General features: G+C 42.2%; 1 protein-coding gene and 1 long non-coding RNA gene across 7 annotated transcripts in view; one reads left to right on the top strand and one right to left on the bottom strand.

Moving 5' to 3' along the window:
- The window catches only part of LOC101718670 (uncharacterized), a 74,100-nt gene extending 64,040 nt beyond the window's left edge, over positions 1 to 10,060 (bottom strand). For all 5 annotated transcript variants that reach the window (XR_015453470.1, XR_015453469.1, XR_015453468.1 and 2 more), the window contains exon 1: positions 9,643 to 10,060. This is a non-coding gene — a long non-coding RNA (uncharacterized LOC101718670). The remainder of the gene's footprint in view (positions 1 to 9,642) is intronic.
- Positions 10,061 to 10,141: 81 nt separating this feature from the next.
- Positions 10,142 to 22,933, top strand: Ppp1r3b (protein phosphatase 1 regulatory subunit 3B). 2 transcript variants are annotated; one of them, XM_004867649.4, is made up of 2 exons: positions 10,142 to 10,298; positions 18,394 to 22,933. In XM_004867649.4, the coding sequence occupies exon 2, from the start codon at positions 18,422 to 18,424 to the stop codon at positions 19,268 to 19,270; it is 849 nt and encodes a 282-aa protein (XP_004867706.2). In that variant the 5' UTR covers positions 10,142 to 10,298; positions 18,394 to 18,421; the 3' UTR covers positions 19,271 to 22,933. The 2 variants fall into 2 exon arrangements, with proteins under 2 accessions (XP_004867706.2, XP_004867707.2); XM_004867650.4 differs by lacking the exon at positions 10,142 to 10,298 and adding an exon at positions 11,383 to 11,561.
- The last annotated feature ends 477 nt before the right edge of the window (positions 22,934 to 23,410 follow it).

The raw sequence follows: 23,410 nt of genomic DNA, 5'->3' as shown, positions 1-23,410 counted from the left end.
TTTCTCTCTTCTTGGAAATTCAAGGTGGCAGAAACCATAGGAACCGAGCAAACTACACACTAACTGAAACCTACTACAGATAATGGGGATGTTGTTTATATCTGTTGTGTCCATTTTCAGCCCTCTTTTATAATCTGGGGATAAAAAAATAAAACAGAGGTGAGCATGAAGGCATTCTGGGTCATCTCCATGACCACCATTATTAGTCCATTGGTGTCCCTCCTGGGTATTCTGTCTTCTGTCAATAGGTGACCATACCTTCGCTTCTCTGCTCTAAGTGGGGTTGATGTTGATGCACAGAAGGGAGCAACTATATTCCTTGCAAGGTGAAGAAGTTAATCCTAATACAAATCCAGCCCCTGCCACCCTAGTATTGGTTATGAACCCATTCATTTTTCTTTATGGTTTGATGGAGCTAGTTGGGGTGGCAGACACCCCTAGAACCAAGAGGAAAAGCTATGGGAGCTGCAAATGTAGGAGGTGACCTTGATTCCTGAATTTAGGTCAATATTGATGGAAGGCTGCCAGGTACCACCAGTCAAGTCTGCTCACTTAGAAAGAAATATATTTGTTACTAGGGTCCTATAACTTTCAAATCTTAAAGAACTCTGAAGAACAGGCTAGAGATATATCTACTATGTGCTTGGGCTCTTTGATAATGAATAAATACCTTGAGTTTTCAGTTGTTTTGAGGGTCAGGCCATGCTGAAGTGTGTCTTCACCTCTTGTTGGAAATTGGTTGACCGTTGGGTTAGGAAGAATTAGCTTTGCATTTGATTTTGAAATGGGTTCTAGGCACTGACACTTATGAGCCTCTTCCTCAAGATAGAAACAGGCTCCCCTGGGCCTGTCAACAGATATCGCCTGTTAGTGTTGGCCTGGTGGTGGATGCAGATAAACTGGGAGCCTAGTTAGGTCCCACTTCCAATAGCAGAGCAGTCCCTCCTTATCTCTGGGAATACATTCCAATGGCCCTGATTGTATGCCTAAAACTCTATACAGTACTAAACCTTATATATGCTATATTTTCTATACTTATGGATCTATGATAGATTCAATTTATTAATTACAGTAAGAAATTAATAATAACTAATAATAGATTAGGACCATTATATTGATATACTATTACAAAAATTTTGTGAATGTATTCTTTCTCCCATCTCTGTCAAAATATCTTACTATACTGTATTCACCTTTCTTTCTCCTAAATGTAGGTAACAGAAACCATGGAAAGTGAAACCACAGATAAGAGGGGGACTACTGTATCTAAATCTGTGACTCTGAACAGGTGATGACACTTTTCTCCATCCAGTTTCCTTACCTGTACATAGAGGATGCTAGACGAGAAGACACAGAGGTCTTTAAACTCTATTAATTTATGATTTTTTCAAATATGATTTATAAACTAAATTCTTGGCATGTGGAGTGAAATTAAGGAGCAAAGACCTGATGTGTTGAGCTTCTCCACCTGAGCAAACACTACGCCCACAAAGTACAAATTCCCATTGGTAAGGTAAACAATAGGACCACCCCAAGAGTGGAAGAGATGAGGTTAAGGAAGCCATGGGGAGGGAGGGCTCTTTTCTCAGCAGCAAATCATCCTCCCACTGCCAGTTTAGAGGATTGTTAAAACCAAGGTGTTCAACACGGAGAAAGGGTGAGCCATAAAATAGGCTTTGACATGCAACTTTAGAACCTTATCAGGGAACTAAATCACCATGGTGGATAAGACTTCATGACTATTATAGCACTAAGCAGTCTCACTGCTATATTTCATAACATGGAGAAATACGGGGTAAGAAAGTTGGGAAATGTCAGGAAGCAAGGTCATGTACACAAGAAAATCAACTTGGCTGAACATAAAATTCATTTAGCTGCTTCTCCATGATTTGCTGATAATTAGTTCTACACTATAGAGGTCAGAAGTCAGTCTAGATTTGTTCTCTCATCAATAGATTATTTTGGGTGAGGGACAGTTATTGTCTGCCTGTATACTTGTAGCACTTGTGTGTGCATGCGTGTGCATGTCTGCGTGTGTTTGTAATTCAAAAATATTGTCAGCATGTAACTAATTTTTTTTTTTTTGGTACCAGAGATTGAACTCAGGTCCTTGTGCTTGCACAGCAGGCGGCGAAACCACTGAGCTAAATCCCCAGCCCATATCAGCATGTAACTAAATGTGGGTCTTTTTAAAGTGATCATTATGGTCTGGTTCTGAACTGTCCCCCAAAGGAAGGTTGATGGGTTTTATCAATGGATTAACTTTACCAATGGATTAATCCATTGATGAGTTTATAATTGAAGGGATTAATGGAGGTGATGGAAACAGGAGGTGGGGCTTCATGGAAGAAAGTGGACCATGCCAGTGCAACCCTGGGAACTATGTATGATCCCCAGCCCCTTCCTCTGGCTCTTTTATTCCTTCTCTGCTTTCTAGCAGCCATGCAGTGAGCAGCTTTGCTCCACCATGCCCTTCCCCTTCTGCCAGGATGCTCTGCCTTACCTCAGGCCCCAAGCAATAACCAAAGACTGAAACCTCTGAAACCATGAGCCAAAATAATCCTTTTCTCAAGTTGATTTTCTCGGGAATTTTGCCACCATCACGAAAAACTAGCACAGTACCTAAGAGATGTGAGCACACTAAATTTATTGTACTTTTGCCTTTTTCCACTTGGAGATGTTTTCTTTTTTACAATTTTTACAATTGTTTTAATTCTGGTTTCTTCATTAGCAATACTATAATTCTTAAATTGGATTCTTCTCTTTATCTATCAGCATCTTTTTTAAGAAAATTAGAAAATAGTTGTTCTCAACCAAATATGAGTGACCATGGCCTGGGAACATAGGATTCAGCTCACCTGAATAATGTTCTCCACTGTGGAAGAGGTCACATGGACTTTAAGAGTTACAAAACAAAAGAAATTCATGAACCAATATATTTACCAATATATTGATAAGGTCATTAGCTAGGTGAGTTCTAGCAGAGTGGGACCATCTATCATTTTTCTCAGTAAATATTTTATTTCTAACTCTATATTCTTTTCCCATACTTCAAAATCAATGATTCTATTTACTACACTGCCATTTTTGCTTATTTCTCTCTCCATGATGGATTTTAATTCTTTGATTGAATTTTTGTCATCCATTCTTATCCCATCTCTCTTCATATCTCATCTTCCCAATTTTTCATCTAAGTTTCTTCTCTGTGTATAGTTTTTATAATTCACTGACCATGTCATCTTGCAATCTGTTTTTTTAAAATTTCTCTTTTGCTTCCTGTAGTAAACCTGTTTCACTGGTCTACTCTTTTTCAAGTCTTTAGAAAGATCCTTTTTCCTTTTGAAATGAGCTATATCTTAATTGTTTCTGTTCACCCACCCTCAAAGAAGGCATATTTGGCAAACTAGTGATGCCCTCAGAATATTTAACTTGCCTGTAATCATTTACCAATATGTCAACATATAAATCTGTGCCTTTTTCTAATACACTCCAACACCTTACACTGGAGGGAAAGCCAAGTCTTTGTTTTCTACAGTCTTGGCTTTTTTTTATCCCCAAGGAGGTTCTAGAATAGCTCCTTCAGGGAGCCTTTGAAAAGTTACCTCCCACAAGACTTTGGGAATTTGAGGTCCTTTCAAGAGAGTTCAGAACTTTCTAAGAATAGATGATACTTCACTGCTACTGAACTGTGGGAACAAAGTTTGTACTTTGGGTGGTAAAAATTAACACCTTGTCCAAGTGCAGCATCCTGGGAGGGTCTTAGATCTGGGGTACATGAGCTTCACATGAGACATGCAAAGGGCATCACCGAAGCCCACTCTGAGCAGCAGCCCCAGTGAACAACAAGGATGTCACCTCCAGAGAGACCAGGATGCAGAAGAGCAGTATTAAGGGGAGTGACCATGGTCTAAGAATAAAGGTCCTGTTCCCAATTTTTGTGAGTGAAATAAGCCAATTGAGATCAAGGTTCTTTTTAGCTTTAGTAAGTGGAGGCTTCAGATCCAGATTTTGCTGTATTTAGAATAATCAAGAAATGTAACTTTTCTTGCATTTGGGTGTTTTTTTTAACAAGCCATGTGGTTATGATATGAAGTATTCCAGGAAATCCTCAGAATAGCCCTACCAGGAAAACAATTACTTCTATTTTACAGGTCAGGAAACAGAGGTACAATGTTGATAAGTCATTTTCCCAAGGTCCACAGCTCACTGGAACAGAGGTTTATGAGTCTTCATCTTTTTATCTATCTTCCCTGGAATTTTAGCAGGAATTTAAACTTTCTCACATGTTTTATAATGTTTCTTCTTCTCATAAACTATGTCTTGGGATAGGTCCTAAAAGTTGATGGATGACGCTGATGTTATAAGGGGGCAAAAGAAACAGAATTGGTTTCCTATTCTTCGGAAAGAGAACTTCTAAATTTTTGTAAACTAAGAAGCAATATGAAAAGAAAGAGGAGGAGGAGGAAAAGTAAGAGAATGAGGAGGAAGGGGAGAGGGAGAAGAAAACTCAAAATCAGGGATGAAAGGATAAGTTATTGGCCTTTTCAGAGCAATTAAGCAATGAGAAAAATAAGACACAAAGAACCCTATATTTGGGAAGACTTTGCATTTGAAAATGACCAAGGAATTAACAGAAGGAAAATGGGAATAATGCCAAATATTTTTGTTAAGGTTTAATATATTGTTGTAGCAACCTCAAAGGTTTAGATGGAAACAATGGTAAAGTTTGGTTTTGTATATTTTATAATCTTGGCTATTCACCAAAAAAGACTCATACTAATTGTTATTGTGTTGTTTTTGGTGAAGTGTAATTTTAAAAGAAATTTAAGTAGCCTCTATAACAAGTGTGCTATTGTCCTCTGCATTTTATTATATGGTAGGTGAAATAACCTTGTTAGACCATCATGGCTTCTCCTCTGGCCCTGAGACTGAGATTCCTGCTTCCTCTGGAGCACGACCAGGTCAAGTGGCAGGGGGAAAGCAGTCTCAACACATGTGATGTCCTAGTTTCAACTATTCCATTTCTAGTTCCAAAATAGCCTGTGGTTCTGTCCAGAGAAACCTTTAGCACAGGATTCAAGAGGGGAAAATGCAGTCTTTAAGCTGCAATTCTCTGGAGGATATCAAATAATCATGAGGAACACCATGAAGTCCATTCACTTCTAACTAAATTTGAAAGAAAAAGGAGTGATAGAAAATTAAAGCCTGCTGGAAAACATGGTGCACATTGAGGGATCATTGTACAGAAATACTTAGTCTGTTTGCCTTCATCTCTCAAGTGAGTCATTGTTTCTTAATATCAGTATATCTCATTGCATGTTCCCAACAGTGGGATCCAGGTGATCTTGTAAATTCCAGGCTGAACCTGCTGAAATGTCATTGCTTATACAAAATCTGACTGCTCTCACTATCTGAGTCATTTGACTCTGGAGGCATGCAACAGAAACATCCCAGATCTAAGGTGCAAGGCACGCAATAGCCAAGTGGCCTGATAGTCCTAAAAGCAGCTTGGCACATTTTTCTCCTCACAAAAATGCATGCCACTTGTCATGAAACTCTCGATGTAGTTCTGCTCTATGTTGTACCATGTGTATACAGAATTATATGCTCAAATATAATTTATGATCACAACAGTCATGACCAGGGGATGAATGAGCAAAGATATAAATATATACTGGGTTTTGGCCGATGCTTTATAAGTCTGTGGAAAGGTGGTACTCCCTGGTTCCCAGCCTCTCCACCTTCTCCCTGACCAGCCACTACTTAATGCCATTTAAGTCAATAATGTGGGTTGTGAAGTCTCCATTCAGAGCACAAGTTGGCTATGCACTTTGAGAGTCAAAGCTACAGCAAAAGATGAGGTGTGCAGCTATTTTCACCCACATGCAGAGCATAGGATTCATTAGTAAAAATTCCTTTTTTTGTAAAATGAAGTATAATTTGCCCAAAGTCTACAAACCAAGACCTTATTAGAATCATTTAACTTACTTTTCCCTAGTGGCAATTGAAAAGTCAATACTAATCTTTTCTCAAAACAATTTGGCAAAATGAATCAAGTATGAAAAATGTCTACTCTGTGGTAAATAGGGAATGGACATGGACAAAGATTTAAATATGAAAATGCTTCTCCAAGTGTATTTAGAACAGAGAAAATTTGAAAAAATAAGTGTCTCACAATAAGAGAGTTGAATAAATTATATGAAAGAATATTTTATTACCACTGAAAAATATATGTCAGAAGGGAAGGTGGACAGGAACAAAGCACCATGCATGTATCCATGTATGTAAATGTCACAATTACACAATGAATATGCACTAATAATTTTCACTTTAAGAGTATGTCATAAGAGAAAAATTATAATACTAATATACTCAAAATTAGTAGTCAGGAATTTAAAAAGCTATGCATACACACACACTATGATCCTGATTTTAAATAACAGTGATACAAATTAAAGAAATGATATGAAACTCATGCAAAGCACTGGCACAAGGGATGAAGATGTGAGCTATAAGTAGTTCTGCAGCCATGTAGCATTTTAAAAAGCCACCCCTATACCAATATTACCCCTCAAGAGTGAGGAAAATGTTCTAACCAACTCTAGAAGACTCAGTATGCAATCCACTCTAGGTCTTCTCACAGGCAAAGGACACATTCTCCACAGACAGAGGCTTATAGCATAATATTCATCTGCCTGTCCCCACAAAACATGACCTCGAAAGTCAGTGTCAGTGGAACCTGAACAAGGGACAGAGGGCCCCAGGTAACATAATGCCCCCAGAACACATCTGCAGCTCTGACAGGTGCAAATAACTCCACTCATCTAAATATAGACTTGGGCAGTTTGGAAACAGTCTTTCCCCACTGTCTATTCTGATCAAGCAAAAGTATGTTCTCTCCCTTAGTACTGATTCTTGATGCTGGTTACTTTTATTTGAATTCCTTTTGTAATAATTTTCATTCAAAGTGAAGCATATCAGAACAAAAAAAATAGATTTCTCTTCCAAAATCTTAGATGAGATTTGTTAAATGCATTAGTTGAGGAGATAAAGCATCAACAATATTTCTTAAAACTTTCTGCATGAGCAGAAAGCAATGCCAACACATGCATAAAAGGAACATACTGTAGTCTAATCTTTAACCAGATGGGGGACCTAATGGGTAATCAACAGGGTGGAAATTCTGGTGGGAAATATAGAATTCTGTGCTTTTGCCAATTCCTGCCATGCTCCCTCCCAATTACTCAACTCCACCTCCTCCCTCAAAATCCTGCCAGGTGTGACTTCTCAGGGAGCCTTCTCCGGCCTTCTCCACTCCCACCCCTCTGCTGCCACACACACACACACACACGCACACACACACATGCATGCACACACACAGGAGGCTTCCTCTCAGCTTCCCAAACACAGAGACTCACCCTCCATCCATTTGTTCCACACCATTATTTACTGTCCTATGAGTCTTGTGTGTGTATGGGGGGGATAATTTTATATGTTATTCATTTTTCTATTTCCAGCATCCTGGCTTACAGCAACTGCTCGATAACATGTTGCTGAATGAGTAAATGAATGAATGAATGAGGACTGATGCAATCAGATGAGCCTTAGTTTAAGGAAGAAATAAAACAATGCTACCACTGACGGTCTTGGAAAAAATGTAACAAACAGTTTACAGAAGAATAATAATTAGCTATGGTTAGCTGCTGCTAAGTTTTTTGGTTTATTTTTCTTAGGGAGTGGTTTTTAATAAATGAAATTAAGACTAGAATTCAATGCCAGCTATTATAAAAGGCACTTGGTGTGCATTGACTGAGGGTTGAAATTTTCCATGTTCAATTTCCCTCTTTTTTGTCTTTCAGAGAGAGAGTGGGACAAGATCATGTCCAAAGATGGGTCCAGCTCTCAGGTTCTGCGGCTCTGGGCCTGCTGAGTTCGCATCCTGGCTGTCTTCTGATTGAAAGAAAAAAAAAACCTGCACTCTTTTCAAACTCACAGATGCCACACTCCTACCTACCAAGACTGTGGTGTGCCACAACTAAGTTTAGCCCCACTTTCAGGGTCTGAAATAGTCATCTCAACCACAGGGGAAATTATTACCCCTCATTTCCTAGATCTATGTAAGAAATGTGCTTTCAAATGCTATAAAGCTGTATTTACTTGTCCTAACTCCTTCCCGATTTGGATCAGATCACCCTTTTGCATACATTTTGCAATACCTGTTGACTCTTTATCTTTGCTCACTCCTCTTACACACTCACTACGCTTGAGAGACATGGCCAGCACTTGGCTTAATAAATCTTCAGCCTACTCATCAGCTAACAAAAGGGGAACTAAGAGTTGGCAAAGGGAGTATGACAACCACCCACTAAGAGCAGATTTTCCAGGTGATCCTTTATCCAATTTGCCCATCAGAAGAGAAGGAAGAGTACTAATCACCATTTACCCTTCAGACCAGGAAACTGCATCTGGGGAATCTCTCTGTAGAACTGAAAGATTGCTTGGATTATTGTAATGGATTAATGTTTCAGTTTTGCATGACTAGTAAAATTGGAAGCTGCTCCTATATCCCTTAAAGTAGAAATCCCCAGATGCCATATTCAATATAATAAATTTTCATAATGTTAAATATATCCCATGTCAAGGACTAATATGCCCTTCCTGCACTTTTGTTGTTACTGTTGTTAGAGAGTACTTTTTAAAATGATGGTAGGGTTTATTTTAATGTCTTGACACTTTAAGAAGTTGGTGTCATGTAAGCTTAAATATGGCATGGTTTCTCTTATGTGAGAAACCCAAATTATAAAGAGAAAAATAAAAGATATATAATAGGAGGTAGGAAGAGAGATCTTTCTCAAATGGGAGGGGATGAAGAGATGGAGGGAGAGAGAGGGAAGACAGAAAAAGGAGATATTAACAGGAATTAAAATATGTTATGTATGTGTACCAACTTTACACAAGAAATATAGACATTATGAACTGCAAACATGTACAAATAAAAATAAAAAGTTGGCGTTATGTTTTAGATGTATTTTCATGTGTGTGAAAGGTGACTGGATCGTGAGACTCTACTCAGTAGTGGATCCCTCCAGGGAGGAGTTCACAGCTAAGTGTGCTGGTATGAGGTGGGCCTAGCTGGAGGCAGGTCACTGTGGGCGACCTGGAAGGGTTCCCTCCCAGACTCCTCCTTTCTCTCTGCTTCCTGGCGGCCATGGAATGGGCTGCTGTCCTCTGCCCAGGCCCTTCCACCAAGCCATTTCTGCCTTGGAGCCAGCCAACCATGGCCTGAGGCCTTGAACCAAAATAAACTTCTCCCCCTTTAAGTTGTGGGTGTTGGGTAATTTGTCCCAGCAAAGGTCCAGAAAGTGACTAAGACAGTTGGCATTCCTGTATCAATTAACAACATTCTAAAATTTTACTGGTCATTAAAACTAGGAACCTGAGAGCCCTTCCCCAAAGTGGGTAGCTCAGATGGCTGATAGGTAAATTGATCTCATGAGAGGCGGAGCCTCTGGTTGAAAGACTACTAAAGTCTTCATTCTCTATTGACCTCCAGGTGGTTCAGAGGGAACAGAGAGGCCCTGCAGACCTGGCTGGTTATTAGTATAACAGGTTCAAGTCAGCAAATCTCGGAAATATACCTACCTGAGAAACCGTCGTGCTGTGTGCGGTGGGCGGCGGTCCTCTCCCGAATACTAACTCTATGTACTGTAAAACACGTTACTCTAATTTCCATAGCTAACACCTGAGCATGATGGGCACGTGACTCTGGGCACTGTCGTAGGGGCTGACTCTCCTGAAGCCCAGCGAAACGTACCTGCTGTTATCTCAAGGACCCTTCAGCTCTGCACGTGCTGGGGAGGTAACTGTCACCTGTAAGCCCCGGGCTAGGCTAGAGTCTCAGGAAGGCAGGGAGTGCACAATTGCCCCGTCTTTCCCAACGCCTTGGCTGGCTAGAACCTCGCTTAGGCTGGAGAACTTTGCACGCTGCCGGCAGCCGGTCCTTTCGGGGTAACGGGACGTCCTCCAGGAAGGAGTCACCCTGCCTATGCCCCTGGACTGCAGCCCTGTCACTCCAGGCACGCTGCCTAGCACGAGGCGGAGCACTGCTCCCCGCGGCCGCCGCTATTGGTCGGCGGGTACGGGGGGCGTTCACGTGAAAAAGGGTCTGGGCTGCCGTTCCGAGTGGTGGCCGGAAAGTTAAAGGGGGCAGCGCGGCTGCGAGAGCCCGAGTCGCGCGTGGATGCCACGGCTGAACCCGGACCCAGCGCGGCCGCCCTCGGGACTCGCGACGGTGCCCGGTATGTACCCCTGACCCCAGCCTCGAGTCCCGGCAGGCGAGGGGCGCACCAGAAGCCCCCGGGTTCCTGCCGCCCTCGCATTCGCCATCGAACTTGCTGTGGCACGCGGTGTCGCCACACCGTGCAGGAATTCGAAAGTTCGAACGCAAGGAGAGGACAGTCCAGGGACCCCAGTGGGACCGAGCCTGACCGGACCCACGTGTTCCCGCCAGCTGCCCCGGGGCTGGGGCTGGGACCCCAGATAACCTTAAGCCCCGTGGTCCCCGGTTCAGACTGGCACCGGTTTCCAGCCTGGGACCTCACACTTGCGGATGCCCTGGAATTGAGTGGTGGGGTCTGCAGCACAAGGACAAGCGTTCTCTCGATCTCTCTGTCTCTGTCTCTGTCTCTGTCTCTGTCTCTGTCTCTGTCTCTGTCTGTCTGTCTTTGTCTCTGTCTCTGTCTCTCTGTCTCTCATCTTTCTGCCTTGGTTTCCTAATTAAAAAGTGGAAGAAAAAAAAAAAAAAACAGCCCTGCTTCCAGAGCTTCGGGGTGGGGCTTGTGGCTTGTAATCCCAGCACTTTGGGAAGCTGAGGTAGGAGTGGGGCAAATTCAAGCCCAGCCTGGGCAATTTAGCAATTTAGCGAGAACCTGTCACAAAATAAAGACATTGAAAAAGCAGTTGAATATCGGTTAGTGCAAAACTTCTATGTTTAATGAGAGAGAGAGAGAGAGAGAGAGAGAGAGAGAGAGAGAGAGAGAGAGAGAGAGAGAGAGACAGAGAGAGAGAGAGAGAGACAGAGAGAGAGAGACAGAGAGAGAGAGAGAGAGAGAGAGAGAGAGAGAGAGAGAGAGAGAGAGAGAGAGAGAGAGAGAGAGAAGGGAAGGAGGGAGGGAAGGGGAGAGAGATTCCAAACCCTATTGCTATGAAGTTGTATTTGCTTGCTTGTCCCAACTCCTTTCCAGTCTGGTTCAGATCACCTTTTAATCACACGCTTGGTAGTCACTCGGGCGAGGGCTAGGGGACTTGGGGGCGGTGGCCCGCGCGGGGGTGCTCGAGCCGCGCCACTGAGCTCGGATCCCCAGCTCCCCCGCCCCGCCCCGCCCCGCCCCGCCCCCTCTCCCTCCTGAGGCGATAACTTGGGCTCCTCCTTTTCGCCCCGGGAACCTTCCCCACGTCCCGCCTCCCGGACTCGGGACACACTGAAGCTCACGTAGTCGGGTGGCAGCGGCTCTCCGATGAGGCGAGCGAGCCGGGGCGGGGGCTTCTCCGCGGCCCGAGAGGTGGGTCTGGCGCAGGGCGCGGGCGGCTCCGGGGAAGAAGGGGCGGTGCGGCCCTGCCGGCTAGAGGGACCGGGGCAGGGTCGAGGGGACGAGGGGACGGACGGGTGGGATCCCCAGCCTGGGTGCACCCGCCTGCCCCAGACGCTCTTTGGAACTCGGAGAAAGGGGTGTGGACGGGACAGTAGCTTAAAAGAGGGGGTGAGATCCCAGAATGAAACAGGAGAAGATTTGGGCCTGGAAGGGTATTGTTGCCTGAAGAAGAGGACAAAGTGGGAACTGGAGAGTTGCTGGAAGTTGGCGGAGCCTGTGGGCTGGGTGGGTGGCCAGAGACTCTGGTCTGAGAAGGAACTCAGGGCTTCGGGCTGGGGGAAGAGGAGAGGAAATGGTTCCCTTGGCAGAGTTGTTCAGGAGCCAAGGCTAAAGTGAAGGCAGCTCGAGGACTCACCACAAAAGTAGTTGAGATATTTAGGAAAAATGAGTGCAGAGAGAACCATGAAGTATTGTTATGAACACAGAGTTACAGAGCTTGCAGGAACCTCGGGAAGAATCCTGGAGCGGGGAGAACTTGAGCCCAGGAGCAGAGCTCGGTGGAGGTATTGTTCTTAGGCTAGGCCTCTGTTTACCCTGGGACAGTTCAGATGGCAAGGGGCTGTACCACTTAAACTTATTCACAAATATTTATCTCCAAGATGCTTTGGATGCTGATGACAGGATTGAAGGGTACAAATAACTTTTAAGGCTGTAAATAAAGTTCCCACAGTCTGAGTACAAACAGGAAAAGATGTCAACTTTATAATGTATCAGCAGAACCTTTGGTGAGGGAATAAAGAATTGCTACAGGGGAGTTGATGGCCATGTCTTATAAACTGGTTATGAACATTTTTCCAATATACTGTGGTGGTTTTCAGTGTTGCTGGCAGGTTGTTTGTACATCTGATTTTCCTGTCTTATCAGAAGAATGGAGGAGAAGTCCTTGGCCCCAATACAAACAAACAAACAAACAAAAGATTTGGGTTCTATAAAAGGACAGACAAAAGTCATTAGCTCAGGTGCCTTAAACTGGAAAGGTCATGGGATTATTTTCTGAACAGGTCTGGTATTTTCATAAAAAAACCCACCATGAGGTCTAAGACTAACTAGCTGTCTTGAGGAAGTGTGTTGTTGCTAGTGGAACAGAAAGGGCATTTCTGCAAAACCATCCTTGTGCTCTCTGGCTTTTAGGAATGACAGAGTTTGTGCAGTGTGGGCCAGGAACACTGACCTTTCTCTCAGCCCAGCCCAGTCCCTCAGCCAGCACAGTGGACCTCTGAGGCTTCAGTATAGACACAAAGTGGATGAGATCCCTATTGGCCTGGGGAGCAAATACTTCAGCTCCAGTGTTCCAGCGCTGCAACTGGTGTCGGGATCCCATGTCATGCTTTGCCGATTCCAGTATGTGTCCATATTCTGGTTCTGGTTTTTACCCTAGGAAAGGGCCCTGCCTGGAGCAGCCAGAGAGTCTGCAGGAAAGGAGGCCTGAGGTACATCCTGGAACATCCTGCCTGGCAACTGATCATTTTCATGCCATTTGCACATGAAGCACCTGTCCAGGTGTCTTCCTTTCAGAGACTTAAGAAAGTATTACTTTGGACATTTCAGTTGTTCGTAATTCTGGGTGGCTGCCATCCCTGCATAATCTACTGGGGACTTCCTGGGCAGAATGGTCAGAAAACCCTACCCCAAACCAGAACCTTTCTTGCACCCATTCTTGCAGGATAGGTCAGTGAAAGCCAGAAACCACCGCAAGGTCAGGCAAGGCAGAGGACTGAAGACCATGGCGGCGGGGGGGGGGGGGGGGGGGTCTCACCTGCAGTCGTGGTGACACACTGAAAAAGCAAAGAGACTCCAGGCCAGGGTTGCTTGTGCAATTCCCTGAGCAGTAGTCCTGCCAGTGGTGACTTTTGGGCCATCAAAGCCTTACTTTTGCCTTTCATGGAAGAATCTTGCAAGAACAGTTTGGCTCTTGAAAATGCCAGTGGAATGTTTAGTCAGCTCTGGCTCTGACCAGTCTATCCTCCCCACCTCCAGTCCTGCTTGTTCTTACAGCTTGGTGATAAGAGGGATCCTGGGAGCAAGTGTACACCACTAGGCCCCAACAGTACAACCTGACCAAGGTCTCCCAGTTTCTGGAGTGTGCGCCACGTGCCCTCGGCACTTGGGAGACCTGTTAGTGAGCTGGAAGTGTTCAGTCTGGATTCCTTTACTTTGCAGTTCTGTTTTCATAGTATCTTGAGAGTTTCTCCATCTTTTTCTAATGAATGTCTTCAAAGGTGTGCAGGAAGGCACAGCTGAGGTTGGTTTATTGGAAGCCCAGAGAGAACTTGCAGTTGACCCTGTGCTGACTGACACCAGGAGGAAGAGACTACCTGGGGAAGGCTCCCCTGTCCACACCCAGGACTTCATGGGTGGGCTAAGTGGGATGCTTCAATGGGATGCAAGGTGTGGCTGTTGTGTGGTTAATTATCTGGTTTTAATGCATATTTGAAAGCAAAACAGGAAATGCCTGTGTTATATTAGAGGTAAAGCTAGGCATGGTGGCGCATATCTGTAATTTCAGCACCCAGGAGGCTAAGGCAGGAGGACTGCTGCAAGTTCAAGGCCAGCCTGCAATAGTGAGACCCTGTCCATAAATAAAAAAAGTAAAAAAATAGATAAAGTTAGAGCTGAAGATGTATTTCCAATATATTCTAACGTAAAAATTTTAGAATCCAGGGGAAAAACTAAAATTCAAGTAATTTATAAGAATAGGGTCTTTTTCTTTTTTAACATACTAGTCACCCCATTGATTCTCTGTAAAGACACCTTGCCCCAATTTAGTAAGAACTTTCCTTTCCAGAAAAATTGCATGGATATAAGAACAGATAATAGCCAGGCATGGTGGCACATGCCTGTGATCCCAGAATTTAGGAGGCTGAGGCTGGAGGATCGCAATGAGTTTGAGGCCTGCCAGGGCCAAATAGTGTGTTCAAGGCCAGCCTGAACTGCATAGCAAACCCCTGTCTCAAAAAAAAAAAAAAAAAAAAAAAAATAGCAGGCAAATTTCTCCTCCCAAAATTGACTGGTTACAGAGGAAACAGTAAGACAAATATCCTTTAAAATGAATGTTTCATACCTGCATTATGGTCATAAATTATTCTGTTTTGTCTCTGAATTTGTGTTTCTCCAGTTGGTCATGGCTAAGTGCTGTTCTCGCAGCCTAGGAAAGTGCTATACTTTTCAAAAAATGGAATCACTCCTGATATGTCTTTGTCCTTTTTCTTTTTCATTGGGTGTTTGTGCTAATTCAAATCAGAAGGTGAAAATAAGATGTTATTTATTGAGCCAAACCAGTTGTACCCCACTTCTTGTCAAGAGAGCTGGGGACCATTCTCCATTTTGCCTGTCATGTTTCATGGGCAGTGGTGGACACCTGAGGACAGGTATCCCACATACCACTACCTACTATGCCTTTGCCATAAGAAAGAGATGTATGTGGGGGAATTAATGCAGCTCCTGCATTCTGTAACTCTCAGATTTGACATTGTAATCCTGGTTTTGTTACTGACATCTTTAATTTAGCCCACTGTGACTGTTGAATCAGAATATAAATCTGCTATGTATAATCAGAATTATAAGTTTAGTGAAGTAATAGTGTCAGGATGAGATTTGGCAAACTAAAATATTTGCAATTTCTTTTTTTAAGGTTTTTTTCTGATTGTAGAAACAATATTATTTTAGAAGATATAAGAAAATACAGAGAAAAAAAGCTTTTCTGAAATCCTGTCACCTGAATATTCTGACAATTTTAAGTATACTTAGTGCCTCCTCCTCCACAGGGAACACATTCCAAAACTGGCCTCTACATGTGCCGTGTTTTTCCTCTATGTCCTATAGCACGACTGCAAAGGACCAGAGTTAACATGCCCTTCCATGTTAGACGCCCAGGTGCCCCGTTTGCATCACTACTCTAGTGCTTTGGGGCCACCATTAAGTAAAATACATGTAAATTGAACACAAGCACTGTGACACTGCAACAGTCTAGCTGATACCCTGGAAGGTGACTAAGTCACTAAAGGGCAGATAGTATTTATATATGGTGGACACACAGGACCAAAGCTTGCTCACGTCCCAGGAAGAAATGGGACTAAGCAGGATGCTACAGATTTCTTCACACTATTCACAATGGCACACAATTAAAAATATGTGAATTGTTTACTTCTGGAGTTGTCCATGTAATATTTTTGTACCATAGCTGAGCACAGGGAACTGAAACCATGGAATGCAAAAGCACAGAATAAGGGAACACTGTATTGCTGATTGTTTTTGCATATACCTATGTAACATTTTCTCCCTGCATGTCTGGTCTTCATGTACAACTTTATCTTCTCTGATTTTCACATTAACAATATATTATAATATTTCCCATACCATTTAAATCATCTCTATAAATGAGTTCAGTGATGGTATAAAATTAAATAGCATAGATGCAGCACAGCTGATTTAACTAAGTACCTGTTAGTGCTCACTCTTTTTATCATTCTTTCTTCCCCATAATGTTGCACTGAACATTTTAGTACATTTACTTCCACTCTTTTTTGGGGGGAGCGGGTACTGGGAATAGAACCCTGGACCTTGCACTTACAAAGCAGGCAGAGGAACCACTGAGCTAAATCCCCGGCCCTACTGCCACTCATTTTTAACTATTTACTTAAGATGAATACTTGTATGTGATACTGGAACAAAAACAATAACATTTTAAAAGGTTGTATCAATTAAGAATAATAACATTTTTGCTATCTTTTAAAGTTCTTTCCAAATTCAATTGTTAGAAATGGGCATCTTTTCTAATCTAAATTTCTAATTTTAAGGTTAGACATTGCATATTTGTGGGCCACTTTTAAATTTCTTCCAAGAATTTTTTATTCATACTTTTGCTCATTTTTCTATGTGGAGTATTTGATTTTGTCATTGCTTTGTAAGAGCTTTTTGTATATTAAGGTACTAACTGCTGCCATGCTTTTTGTAAAATATTTTTCCAGTTTATATTTAATCTTTTGGATTTTATGGGTGTTTGTTAATTATAGAAAAATGAAATTTTATGAAGTCAGATTTAATCTCTTTTAGCATGATTCTCTTTGCTTTTTGTTCTCATAGCAGCTATTTTCACCTATATAAAAGGTGAAAGTTCACCTATATGAAAAGTTTAAAAATATTAAATTGCTCATTCTTTTTTTTTAAGTATGTTGTAATATAAAAGCCTACCATTACTTTCATGAAAAGAAATTTGTGTGTCTTCACAATTCAATCCCAGTGTGTAGCATAATGCTTGACATACAGTAACACCAAATCAATATTTGTATGAGGAATCCATTTCTTTTTATTAAATAAAAACCATTATTGATTCTTAAAACTACAATGAGATGCTACCTCACATCTCTTAGAATGGTTGCTATCAAAAAGATGAAAGATAACAGAGTCGAAGATGATGTGGAGAAGAGGGCACCCTGTACAGTTGGTGGGATGTCAGTACAGCCATTACAGAAAACAGCATGGGGTCTCCTCAAAACCTAAAATTACCAGATGGCCCAGCATTCCCATTACAGGGGGTAGATTCAAAGGAGATGAAATAAATATGTTGAAGAGACATACCACACCTTCATAATAGCCAAGGTATGGAATCAAGCCATATATATATATATATAGTGGAATATATATATATGGCAGAATAAAAAATATATATTTATATACCATATATATACCATATTTATATACCATATTTATATACCATATATATACATATATGGTGGAATATATATATATATATATATATATGAATAAAAAAGAATGAAATCCTGCTAGGGATTTAGCTCAATCGTGCTGCCACCTGTCTCACAAGCACAAGGTCCTGAGTTCAATCCCCCATACCAAAACAAACAAACAAACAAAAAGAATGAAATCCTTTCATTTGAAGCAAGGTGGATGAGCCTGGAGGGCATAAAATGCAAAAAGCCAGGCACAGAAAGATAAATACCACATGTTCTCACTTACATGTGGAATCTAAAACAGAAATAGAGTAGAATGCTATTTACCAGGGCCTGGCCATTGAGGGAACTGGGGAAATCTTAACCAAAGGACACAAAATCTTGTTTCAATAGGAGTAGTAAATTCAAGAGAGCTACTGTATATCAGAGTGACTAGAGTTAATAAAAACATATACTGTACTTGAAAATTGCCAAGAGGGTATATTTTAAGTGTTATCAACACACACACAATGATATGTGAGATAATGCATATGTTAATAGTTTATTTGCCACTACACTGTATTATATATCATAAATATATACAATACTGCTTGCTAATTAATAAATCAAAATAGTCTTTACCAAACTATGCTCCTCTGGACAGCTGTGGAATATACCCTACCCAAAAAGGGGCTCTTTAGTCAAATGAGTCTGACAGATTCTGCAAACAGTGTGGCTTTTTCTTTAGTCACAGTAGTCATTAGCATACTGAAGGGCTCAAGACATCCTGACAGAAAAACCTATGAACATAGCTTTAAAATGAGTGGGTTTCATATTTTCCTGTGTTTTCAACTTCCAACACTCTTCTTCCAACACACACACACACACACACACACACACACACACACTTCCTCTTCACTGAAACCCACATCCTGTGAGACCACCCTGTAGTTAACACTGACCCATGTGGGCCCAGGTGAAAGGAGATATTGTTCAGCCGTCTCTGCTGGAATGAGGCATTTAAACATCTATCTGATCTTCTTCCCATTTTCTGTCTTTTTCCCTTCTACCAGGGTGCTGGCCTATTCCTCCCACTCCGCGATGGCAGTAGACATTGAGTACAGATACAACTGCATGGCCCCCTCCTTGCGCCGAGAGCGGTTCACCTTCAAGGCCTCACCAAAGCCAAGCAAGCCACTGAGGCCTTGCATTCAGCTGGGCAGCAAGAATGAAGCCAGTGGGATGGTGGCCCCCGCGGTCCAGGAGAAAAAGGTGAAAAAGCGGGTGTCCTTCGCAGACAACCAAGGGCTGGCCCTGACAATGGTCAAAGTGTTCTCAGAATTTGATGACCCATTAGATATTCCGTTTAACATCACCGAGCTCCTAGACAACATTGTGAGTCTGACGACAGCAGAGAGCGAGAGCTTTGTCTTGGACTTTTCACAACCCTCCACAGATTACTTAGACTTTAGAAATCGACTTCAGGCCAACCATGTCTGCCTTGAAAACTGTGTGCTAAAGGACAAAGCCATCACAGGCACCGTGAAGGTTCAGAACCTCGCATTTGAGAAGATCGTGAAAATCAGAATGACATTTGACACTTGGAAGAGCTTCACAGACTTTCCTTGCTGGTACGTGAAGGACACTTATGCAGGTTCAGACAGGGACACATTCTCCTTTGACATTAGCTTACCTGAAAAGATCCAGTCTTATGAAAAGATGGAGTTTGCTGTGTGCTATGAGTGCAATGGCCAGACATACTGGGACAGCAACAAAGGCAAAAACTACCGGATCATCCAGGCCGAATTAAAGTCCACTCAGGTCGAGCCACAAAATGGACCAGATTTTGGAATATCCTTTGACCAGTTTGGAAGCCCTCGGTGTTCCTATGGTCTGTTTCCAGAGTGGCCAAGTTACTTAGGATATGAAAAGCTAGGACCTTATTATTAGTGACTGCAGTTGACAGGTTGTGGCTCTGGTCACTCTGGGTTGGAGAAGCCAAGAGAAGAGCAAAGCTGAACTGCCGTTAGGCACTGTTTGTGAAAAGAAAGGATCCTGTTCACTTTTTTCTGAAACCAGCAAATCCAGCCAGGTTTAGCTCACAGAACTGGTTTCTCACTCAGAGGTGACACGCTGGTCCCTTGTGACATCTGGAGCTGCCACAAGAATGAACAGGATGGTGCCATGAAGGGTGTGGAAAGGAACCAAGCCTGTGGGCAGTGCCGGCAAGCCCAGAGGAGCCTGCATTCAGATTCAGATGCACAAAGTCAATTACCTGAATGCCGCTCAGTCCTCTGCAGCCCCCTAGGACCCCTTCATCCATCCACCTTTGGTGGTCTCCACTACCCAGGCCTTTCCTGCTACTCAGGCCACCTTTAACTCTGTACTGTGATGTGACCATTGCTGTGATCCCTTTCTGACCCAGCTACAGGGGACAGACACAATCAGCTCCTTTCTCTGCAAGTTTTGTTTTTGTTTTTATTTTTGTTTTTTGCCATTCATTTTTTTCACATTCGATGTTCAGAAGAAGACAATAAAGGCAAATAAATAGCCTGTGACTGAGAGAGGCATTTCCTCTCCCTCTTCCTGATCCCACAGGCTGCTGATGGAAAATCCTGTATGGGGTCACAGATTGCAGGGCCATGTTGAGGCAGGGCAGTCGGCGTAGAGGACTCTTTTAGCTTTACCTCTTGCCTTTTTGGAAGTGTATTCTAAGAACTCACCATCACCAGAATCACTAGAAGGCTCAATGACATAATTTGTTTTCACCTCCTTGGCTGGTTCACAAGCCTCATTCTTTAGCAAAGAATTATAGATCATTCTTCCCAGAAAGTCATCTTGATTCTGTGTTTAGGACATTTGATTTGCAGATCCAGCAGATTCATGAAGCCCTCAAAACATGTCTGGTTTTATTTTGCCTGCAGTATGCAGGACACTTTACAAGCACCCAGGGACATTACTTGGGTGTTCTTATTTATGGTGTGCTAGTATGTAAAAGGATGGGGAGCTGACCCTCATCACATTCTCTTGTGTTTAAATATTTGCCAACTCTGAAATATCAGTGGTTAATTGTTCTTAACCATATTGGACTAAAATAGAATACTGTTGTGAGACTCCTGTATGGATCCTCCAAACCTGTGATTTTTCTTGAGCAAGATTGGTTTTTACTTAGGGGTATTTGAAAAATATTTTTACATGTGTATTCATAGAAATTTTGATTTTTTTCTTGTTTGTTTTTGGAGTTTAGTTGAACTATTTAAGGCTGTATTTGCCTGATCTTACTAAAAGTGAGGTTTTCTTAGGCATGCGCGAGAAGGAATGCATCATTGCCTGAATTTGGAGGCACAGCTGCTGGACTTGTCAAGCAGAGTCTTGTGCTTGAATTTTCCAGATTAATTCAAGAGATCTGCTTTCTGTGGCTTTGGACATCAGTGTCGGACAGATATCGAGTGCCTTGGCTCCTGGACTTTGGTAGCTGGGGATTATTTTTCTTTTCATTTTCATTTTTGAACTTTTATTTTCATTTTGAATATTTTCAGTTTTAACTGTTTAAATGCTAAGTGGTATTTGATGTAATTTTCGTTCCTAAAACTGGCTGTTACTAGTCCACAATCTAGGGCTTTATTTTCTGTACCTCAAGTGGGTAGCACTTTGGGATTACATGATAATGTAATTTATGGGGAATTCACATTTGTATTTTATGCTGAAATTGGGCAAGACTGTTTTATCCAAGCACCAGGTACACAGATGATACTTTAAATGTTAGATAACTATTAATAACATAAATCCAAATCAAATGGAGGCAAAATTGATCTCATACAGGTTATGAGTTTTATTTGGGTTAAGAAGTGCCCCCCTTCCAGTGAAAGAAAGGAACAAGGTGTGCTGTTATTTACAAGTTGCCAGAGTAAGGATGTTTCTGTGTTCCAAAGAAGAGGTCCTCAAGTGACTTGAAAATAAAGTCTTTTGGTTTTGTGTAAGAATGATCCTGAGACATTCCCCTGTCAAAATTTGAAATATGGTAATTCAGTGATAAGTATCTCTCCTAAAGCAACCATGAGCCCTCCCCCCTTCCTTCTCCTAACTCACCCCACCCTTTTTGCCGGGGGCACTGGTTGCAAACCCCCAGCTAACACACCTGGGGTAAGCACCCTGCCCCTCATATTCAGAAGGCAAGTCCTCACCTGCATGCAGAGATCCTGCTTACCCTTGAAAGGACCTACTTGCCTGACTTCAGTGATGAAGACTGTCCCTTGTTGGCGATCTAAAGACCTTGCCTTTCTGCTGTTTATCCCTGCCCCTGACACCCCTTCTCCGTTCAGCCCAGTCTGCCTGTGATTCTCTCAGATGACCTCGAGAGACACATTGATAGACTCCTCTTCTTTGTTCCTAGTTCACTGTCTGTCTAGGCCTCCACACTTCAGAGGCTGCCAGGCTCCCTAATTAGAGTCCTGACCGCAGCCTGACCTGTACCTTTGACTTCACATCACTCCTGGTTATGACGATAATCCCCAGTCTTCACGTCCTTTTCACTTGCCCAAAAGTCCCAACTTCCTGTCACTGTGCAGTAATGCTGTGGTTTGAGAGTGGGGAAGCAACTCTGCTTTTGTTTCATATTTATTTCCCAAAATGTCCTGGGGCACTTTTGCAAATTGGGTGCAATAAATAAGCTGAACTATATAAAATATGTAATAAATAAGCTTTCAATGTTTCTTGAAAGATGTTTCTTGGAAGTATGAGGGTAGGCTTTTAAAAAGCTATTCTTGTTATAGGAGATCTAATGAGAAATAATGGCACTATGTAATTCTCCAGAAATTAAGCTGAGTCGATGAAATTTATCTCTAAGATTTAATTTTAATGGTGATAAAAATGATATTTTTTTAAAGATGTAAGTTTTGAACTGCTTTGTAGTGTTTGATCTTTACATATCATTTGCTTTTTAAAAACAAATATAACTTGTGGTCATTTGGATACGAATGGATTTTATGTGCTCCCTTTTTCAGAGGTACCCATCTTGTGGGTCTTCTCTTCCAAAGGACAGTGATTGTAAACCTTGGTTGTCTTTTTAAATTCCTCCACTGGATGCAGGCCCAGTGGCTCTTTGCTGGGGGCGGGGGCTGTAGCTAATTGTCTCTCCCTACAAGATTACTGAAATTGGAGGTAAGAAGTTACAGATACAATGGGATCTTACCTATCATGGGATCTCACAGGGTTACCCGAAGACTGTTTGGCAGCTTATCTTACTTTCCTGAAGTGGGACAACACATCAGGGACAAGCAGTTTATACTGGGCATGGTTGTAAGTTGCAAAGTTGTGAATGTTTTTACAGTTGTGTTGATCGGTTCGGAGAGATAGCTGGGTGTGTGGGGCCTTGAGGAATGCAGCTGTGATGATGTTTCATTTTTACCTCAATGTGAATGTAGAATTGGGGACTCATCTTCATTTTATGCCTAAAAGTGCCTTGTCAAGAAATTTCTGCATGTTTTTTAAAAATAAATATTTTTATAAACAAAGTTAAAGGGGAAATGCACTTTAAAAATCACAAGAATGGCTGGGTTTTTTGTGTGTGGTACAAGAGAGTGATTTTTTTTGTATCTATCCCAAAAGCAACAAGTAATAAAAGATAGAAAAAACAAAACTGTCCTTCTATTCTTAGAGCCAGAGGAAAAGGAGCCATATTTTAAATCAATCTTTCCACATACAGATCTTGGGTTTTTAAAGGTTTCGATCCCAGTCAGTGTCTGCAGTAAAGCCAAAGCTGACAGCAGGAGGGAAGGCAGTCATGGCTTTTTAAACTGTTCCACAGTGACAGCTGGGCACAGCTGGAAAGCTAGGTACAGGGAGGAGGTGGAGCCATGGGTGTTCTGTACCCGAGGTCGTTGGTCTTCCTACCCTCTTGCCTGCTCTTCAAGTGTAGTGCAGACAAATGTACTCAGGGGAATATGGGGAAACTATCAGTGACTGGCATAGCTTTGCAGTGATCAAACCTTAAGCACCAAAATGAACCTGCTTCTGGCAGGACCTCCCTTTTCCCCTAAGGGAGATTTCCAGTCATTCACCCTATGGAAGATTTGTATTTCAAAGTTTAGA

The sequence above is a fragment of the Heterocephalus glaber genome, unplaced genomic scaffold (genome assembly GCF_053883595.1).
Source record: "Heterocephalus glaber isolate CG9 unplaced genomic scaffold, H.glaber_assembly_v1.0 deba00001461, whole genome shotgun sequence".
NCBI classification, from domain to species: Eukaryota; Metazoa; Chordata; class Mammalia; order Rodentia; family Bathyergidae; genus Heterocephalus; species Heterocephalus glaber.
The sequence above is the reverse complement of the archived record's forward strand: the minus strand, read 5'-3'. Positions and strand labels throughout refer to the sequence as shown.

What these genes read in the sequence shown, in the direction of transcription:
- Ppp1r3b (XM_004867649.4), top strand. Translation starts at nt 18,422, where the DNA reads ATGGCAGTAGACATTGAGTACAGATACAACTGCATGGCCCCCTCCTTG.